This window comes from Tarenaya hassleriana, unplaced genomic scaffold (assembly GCF_000463585.1).
Source record: "Tarenaya hassleriana unplaced genomic scaffold, ASM46358v1 Cleome8, whole genome shotgun sequence".
Lineage (NCBI taxonomy): Eukaryota > Viridiplantae > Streptophyta > Magnoliopsida > Brassicales > Cleomaceae > Tarenaya > Tarenaya hassleriana.
In genome coordinates this window covers 1,505,771-1,512,485 of record NW_010970490.1, presented here as the reverse complement: position 1 = coordinate 1,512,485, position 6,715 = coordinate 1,505,771, and the positions used below count along the sequence as shown (strand labels likewise).

The 6,715-nt window shown below is 37.0% G+C and overlaps 2 protein-coding genes across 2 annotated transcripts in view; one reads left to right on the top strand and one right to left on the bottom strand.

The window, feature by feature from the left end:
- The first annotated feature begins 2,025 nt into the window (after positions 1-2,025).
- LOC104802336 (protein pxr-1-like) lies at positions 2,026-4,546 on the top strand. The gene is made up of 5 exons (XM_010525885.1): positions 2,026-2,336; positions 2,999-3,100; positions 3,445-3,580; positions 3,678-3,721; positions 4,027-4,546. Exons 1-5 carry the CDS (start codon positions 2,250-2,252, stop codon positions 4,231-4,233), a joined length of 576 nt encoding a protein of 191 aa, XP_010524187.1. The 5' UTR covers positions 2,026-2,249; the 3' UTR covers positions 4,234-4,546.
- A 685-nt stretch (positions 4,547-5,231) lies between these two features.
- Positions 5,232-6,715, bottom strand: part of LOC104802334 — a 4,458-nt gene continuing 2,974 nt past the window's right edge. The window contains exons 8-14 of the mRNA XM_010525884.2: positions 6,580-6,663; positions 6,384-6,482; positions 6,175-6,237; positions 6,067-6,097; positions 5,893-5,939; positions 5,757-5,815; positions 5,232-5,663 (exon numbers count right to left, since the gene is read on the bottom strand). Of these exons, the coding sequence (XP_010524186.1) occupies positions 5,429-5,663; positions 5,757-5,815; positions 5,893-5,939; positions 6,067-6,097; positions 6,175-6,237; positions 6,384-6,482; positions 6,580-6,663 (618 nt within the window). The 3' untranslated portion in view covers positions 5,232-5,428. The remainder of the gene's footprint in view (positions 5,664-5,756; positions 5,816-5,892; positions 5,940-6,066; positions 6,098-6,174; positions 6,238-6,383; positions 6,483-6,579; positions 6,664-6,715) is intronic.

Here is a 6,715-nt window from a genome sequence, read left to right as displayed (position 1 = left end):
CTGTCTGAAAAAGTTCTCTCTTGGCGGACAGATTTTTGTTCTCTCTTTCGTGGCTTTAAAAATTCTTTAATATTTGTTGTGGGGGGGGGGGGGGCAGAAACTGAATGAAGTGGCGCGTACAGAGCAAGACGACGAGGCCTACACTGTAAACCCGTGATTCACGCAGACCGAAAAGGTCCTGCCTTATTGACACCTGTCAGTCCTTCTCGGCCTCTGTACCCTGACTCGTCACCGGCTATTTCCAGTTACCGGTTTCCGTAGGACAATCCCCACTCATGAGGTATCAAATTACTATGTTACCCTTCCGACGAACAAGCTAGAGTCTTTAATAGATTTTTGTCCAAAGAGATTTAAAAAAGAAAAGAAACAAGAGGAAAGTTTCAACGGATTCATGATACGAGACGTTTAGAACAAGTTCACGACACACCAAACTCCTCGTAAATGTAAAATTATGACGTTAATAAATTATGGAAATGCATAAAAAGAAAATTTATTACTTTGTTTAAGCGTTATTCTCAATAAATATAACATATTCTATACTCCCTCGGTTTTTGAATAATTGATGTTTAATTTAAAAAAAAAACTATAAAAAAAGCTATATATCATCATTAAATTATTTCTCATTAATAGTCTATTCAAATTGGGTCATTAAAATAAAAAGTAAAATTAGATTTTTTTTTTTAAAAAATCACCTAAAAAAATCTAAAACGATACCTTAGTAACAAAATATATCTTCTTAAATGGCATCTATTAAGTAACAGAGAGAGTATTTTATAATTAATTTATATAAATATGCTTACAAAATAATTGTAATTTTCCTAATTTTTAGGTCTATAAAAAAATGCGTGTACATATGTAGAAGTAAATGGGTGTATGTGAGTATATTATTTTTAAATAAAAGGTATAAATTATTATTAGTAAATGTTATTTAGGCAAAACAATAAGCAAAAAGAAGGGAAAAAAAGGTGCATGGGGCAAGTGAAACAGTACAAGTATTTGAAAATATTCTGAATCCAAGAGAAAGTGAGATGTCATTGGGACAATTTTGGTATCAATGAAAAGAATATAATACGACTTTTTCGGGCATTTATGAAAATCGTACCTTTTATTGGGTGGTGCTCCAAATGACGTCAAAAAGCACAATCTTTTTTAAATGCGGATTATATATTTACCATTAACGCAAATTTTTTTAAAAACAAAAGCTTAAAAAGGGAATATAAAGCAAAGCAGTGCCAAAGTTGGCAGAAAACAGGAACCAAGCGCTTCGTGCATATTTTAGCTTTCGCTTAAATTTAGATAGTTTTTTTTTTAAAATTTTTGAAAATGATATGTATATATCCGTTGTCAACTTTCTTTGAAATTAATTTAATGCTGTTTTCAAAACAACTATATATTATTTAATTATTTGAGCTGAAACAACAACTTTATTTCTTAATTTCCTGCGGATTCACGTGTTTTTAATATTATGTTTTTTATTTTAATTTTGATACTATCTTAGCCAAAAATCTTGAAAAAAATGGCATTTTATTTATTTAATCCAAGTAAGAGCACCTGGACGTGGTCGCAACCTATTTTGTTTGGTTCGAGGAAAACATGTGAATTTGAATAGATACGCCAGTAATGATTATAAATTTAATTTTATACGTGATATAAAAATCAATAAGGTTTATTTATACATTTAGAAGAACAAGGCCCATTAATAAATAATATGGGCCGAGTTGTGAAATTCGGGCCCACTTGACTCTCTATCGTTCGCTCGTGTGTATTAATCATCTCATTGGTTGATAAAAGTCCCGTTGTAATATTTTTTTCGTTATTTGGTTAGGTTGTGTTTTTTTTCTCTACTCTTATATCTTTAATTTATTCTTTTTTAACCTTCTAACAATATATCTTATTCTATTACCACATAAATGCATTCGATTATCACATAACCAAGAAATGTTAGTACTAATTAATGTTTTCATTATTTAGTTTTCTCTATTTTTGTGATTTATAATCTCTAGCTTTTACCTCAAATGTAAAAGAAAATCTCAAATTCCTCTCAAGGCATGCCATTCTGCGCTGGGTTTGACCTCAGGTCTCTCTCTCGCGCGCGCGCCCTATAGATCCCTAAATTTTCTCGTTTGGACCGTTAACACCAAACCCTAAATCCCCTTTGAAATTTTTTCTTGTAGATTCTCTGTTTTCCATCTCAATTTCTCATACCCTTGAAAAAATTATCAAACTTTTCATCTGGGTCATCTTCAACGATGGGAAAGAACCATGCTTACAAGGCTATGCAGAAAGCCAGGGTGGGCTCGAGCTCCGCCGCTCCGGAGGAGATCGATGACGGCATGGTTTGTACTCTTCCATACCTCTATTTACTTGCTCCGATGCGTCGAAGACATTCAATCGGTTTCGAATAGTTTGATCGTCGGGTTAATGGGTCTCGAGCTGTGTAATCGCTCTTTTCAGAGATTCCTATTGGATTGGATATCGTATACAGGTCTTTACTACTAGCGAGTTACAGGGAAGAGCTCGTTTATTGCTGTTGGACTTTGAGAATACTGTATTCGTCCAAATGTCTGTGTTTGAATCATTAAGAGTTCGTGTTTGGGATACAATTGTCATAGGCTTTCTTTGATTAGGAAAATAGTAAACAGTGGGGAATGTTTTTTTCTTGAGGTGTTTTGTTTTCCAGGTAACGGGGGAATTAAACTTCATTACGGTGATATAGATGGAGGAAATGATTCGAAGGTCTTTGAAATTGAAACGGTATACATATGGTGTAGAACTGAGGCGTATTCCGTGAATTTACTGGTTTATATTTTATAATTGTGTTGCAATCTGTTACCAATAGAAGGGTTTAGTGATGCATGACAGTTGGTGCATACAAAGCATGGAATTTGGTGCCATGAATTTGTTCCGCTCTGTTGATACATCTAGATCGTGTTGTTACTTGGTCATATGATTTAGGTTAGTTTTCTTTCCGGAACATTTCTGATGAGGACAGTCGCAGGTGGATGGTTCATTTCATACACCAGAGTGGCATGCTGCTCGTTTGGCTAGCCTCAAGACTTCACACACCATTACCTGGGAAGAATTTAAGAAGAAGCAAAAGGTTTAGCTGTAATCCTCCAATGTCACTTTCTCTTGTATGCTTCAGTATTAGAATAAAGGGTCGAGGCCTTCTCAGCACTTATCCTTTGTTCCCCTTGTGTGATTCTTTATAGTAGGGTTTGACATCACTTTAAAAACTAACCTTGCATGAGACCAAGGATGGTTACCTAGTGTTACGAAGTGTTTATAACACTTTCTACCCATGATTTTGATTTTTTTATAAGCACTTTGTATCCATGATATCAGATATTGGTTTTCTTACCTTCTGCAGGATTCTCTGATGTGTGTTTATGGCACTACATGGGAAACATTTCTCATTTTATCTGACATGACATGACATATTAGGAAGAAGATATGATAAAGGGAAAACTTGAAGCAGATACCGATAGAATGATGCGTGAATATAGAGCTCAGTTGGACGCTGAAAGGGCACTAAAACTCTCCAAGGGAAGGAACCATTCTAGTGATAAATCCAAAAAAGGTGCGTGATCAACTTTTTAACGCGGAACATTTATCTTATTTCGGGGGTATTTTTAATTTGCTTTTCGCTCTCTATTGGCACGATGATCATCTCACAGATAAGGACAGAGATTCGAAGAAAAAGAGGAGCAAAAAGAGAAAGGTGCTTATCAACTCGAAAATCAATAATATGACATTTGTTTTGTTGCTCATTTTGATTGCATATGTCAGTCTGAAGGTATCTTTGTCAATGGAGATGACCACCATGGTTGTATGTATCCCTCGAGTTAGTAAATTGCTAAAACCTATTGCATCCTTAGAAATTCACTATGATGGATATAGTGATACAAACCCATCAAGTCTAGTTTTACAATTCCTCCCTTGTTTGTTTGTGCAACTTGATATGATCTGATGTGCTCTCGAGTATTAACAGGCAAACCGTTTTTTGGTTACGTTATTGAATTACAGCGTCCGAGAAGGAGATCTTCTGATTCAAGCTCCTCTGCCTCATCATCAAGCAGTGATGAGGAGGAATCTAGAAGATCGAGATCGAGTTCTAAAAGATCAAGAAAGGAGAAGAGACACAAGTCGAGAGACAAACGGTCCAGCAAAAGCAAAGAAGAGGCTGATGGTCCAGTACCGCTCTCAAGATTCTTTGGCAATATGAAGAGTTGACAAAACCCGACAACTAAACAAGACCGGAAGTGTCTTCTCCGTTACTGAAATTGTTGCCCCCAGGATAAGTCTGCTTCCTCCTCGTCTCATCACTCCAACGATTACAGCTGATGATGATGATGATGATGATGATGATCTTCCTCCTCATTAGCCTGTATGATTTCAGCATGGATTCAGACTATTCCCCTGCAAATTTAATAGGCTTCTTTGGATTTTCTTGAGCTATAAGGATCGTGTAATTGATTATGAATTTGTGACCTTCGAAGTTGCTCAATCAGTGTTCAAAATAATCAAATGACGTTTGACTGGTTGACCTTGTCTGTTCTCAGATACTTTCTCAACACCATCACCTGACCTGAGGAAACTCGCCTTCTCAAATTCATAAACTCCTCAACTGCAGAATCTGAATCTGAGTTGAGGCCAGCAGAAAGAAGTCATAGCACATGAAAAACGCTCTGAGAAAGGAAGTCCGCTGCAAAAGAAAAAGAAGGGAAGGGAAAAAGAATATGAAAGGGTACCAAAAATGGTTCCTGAAGTTTCTGCAGTCTGCACCACGAAAAGTGGATACTGCAACTGGTCTGTTCACTGAGAGAGGTCCCCTCTAATGATCTGAAAACGTTTTCAGAGCTAAATATGATTCCCCTGAAGGGTGCATGCCTTGTACACATGAACAAAACGATCGTTTTCTTGATAAGACAAGATGGGTAATATAAATCATCAAAACTGTTGATTCAAGGCCATTGCTGGTAATCGGGGTTGAGCTCTGAGTGCTTCATGGTAGATGAGCTTCTTCATTTTGTTCATATATATTTATATATATATATATATATATATATATATCACTTCATTTGAAAGGCCTATGCATAAGTTGAATCCTCCAGTATATATATATATATATATCACTTCTGATGGAAAAGGGCTTGCAGCCTAATACAAAGTGTATTTGACAGAGAAAACAACACACAAGTTCACTATCTCATGTAATGTAACAGCAGCTATTGTTCAAATATGTCAATTTATAATATTTTTCGTTACCAATTTCCCATACTTATTATAAATAAAATTTACTTCCCATATACACTGGTCTTGCACTCGTTACAGATCCCTCCGCCGGAACATTTGTGGGTATATATGTGTGAATATATCAGTTGGAATTTGCCACCAAACAAACAAAGAAATGAAAAAGTTGGAGCCTTTATGCTTCAGAGAGATCAACGTTCTCACTAACCGAAGCCGTACCTTCAGAATATTCATCTTGAAGTCCTTCGGAATCAGAGGGCTTGGATTCATGCTTAGCAGCAGCTTGCAACACCCGACTTTGGACGTCGGAAGAAGAAGGCGACGTTGGGAGGCCTACCCCATTCGTCTCGAGTTTTCCGGCCGCCCACGAGAAGGCCTGAGCTCCAAGTCTCACGGGTCTGAGCAACGAGCTTGAACCAGGACAACAGACAGAGTCTGTGTTAAGACAGAACAGGATATGTGTTTCGGTTTGACATGGAAGAAGAGGGATGAGAGAGATATACCTCAGGTCTTGCTTGAAATCCTCCGAGTCCTCGTATGAAGAAAGCCGCCGATATATAGTCTGGTAAAATTCGGGGACAATTCAGAAACAAAAAAAATGGTTTTTTGAGGACAGTTTACCGAAACATCGCACAATACCTGACCGAGGCCAACCACACCTATGAGTTGCAGTGTATTTTCCCATTCTGCGAGATAAACGTTAACCATATTAGGCTCAGTCAAGAACAGGGTAAGGGAATGAACTCAAAACTCGGTTGTAGGCTTCAAAGGATCAAGCTTTATGATGAAATTCAAAGGAAAAGATGAACCCACCAAAAAATGCGTATAACGATGCCACAAAACCCTGTGTAAATTGCCTCGTGTTAGTCGTGATGCACTTAAACTTTTACAGAAAAAAGAGAGACAGGAGCAGAATCATACCACACCAACTCCAGCAAGTTGCAATGGTGATGGATTTATGCTCTCAAGAATCGCCTCGGCTTCCTGAAAAAGCATTCATGATAGTCATATGATATCGGGAATTAACTTTCCAGTGTATGGATTTGAGATAGTTTCTTGAAATCCAAAAATGCTTAAAAAGATCGAAGCAGCTTATCAAAGTCGACATGGAGAGAAATGTAATAAGATACCTCGTTGAGGATGGTAAGTGCAGTTTCCGGCTTTGGCTCTTTAACTCGAAGACCCTCCTTAACCCATGATCTAAATCCACCTTGAACCATATATGGTCTCTGTTGCATAATCAAGAAACCAAATGAAAACTTACCAAGAACCCACAAGGGGAAACTAAAGATCACAAAATTTTACGTTAACCTGAAAATTACTTGCCTTAATCCCAAGTTTTCTCAGGGATCTAGCAATGCCCTTAGAGCAAGTACCATCAACATCCATAACAATAACCTTGGACCTGTCCTACAGATAGCCGGCAAAAAAAAAAAAAAAAAAAAAAAAAACAAACGTGACC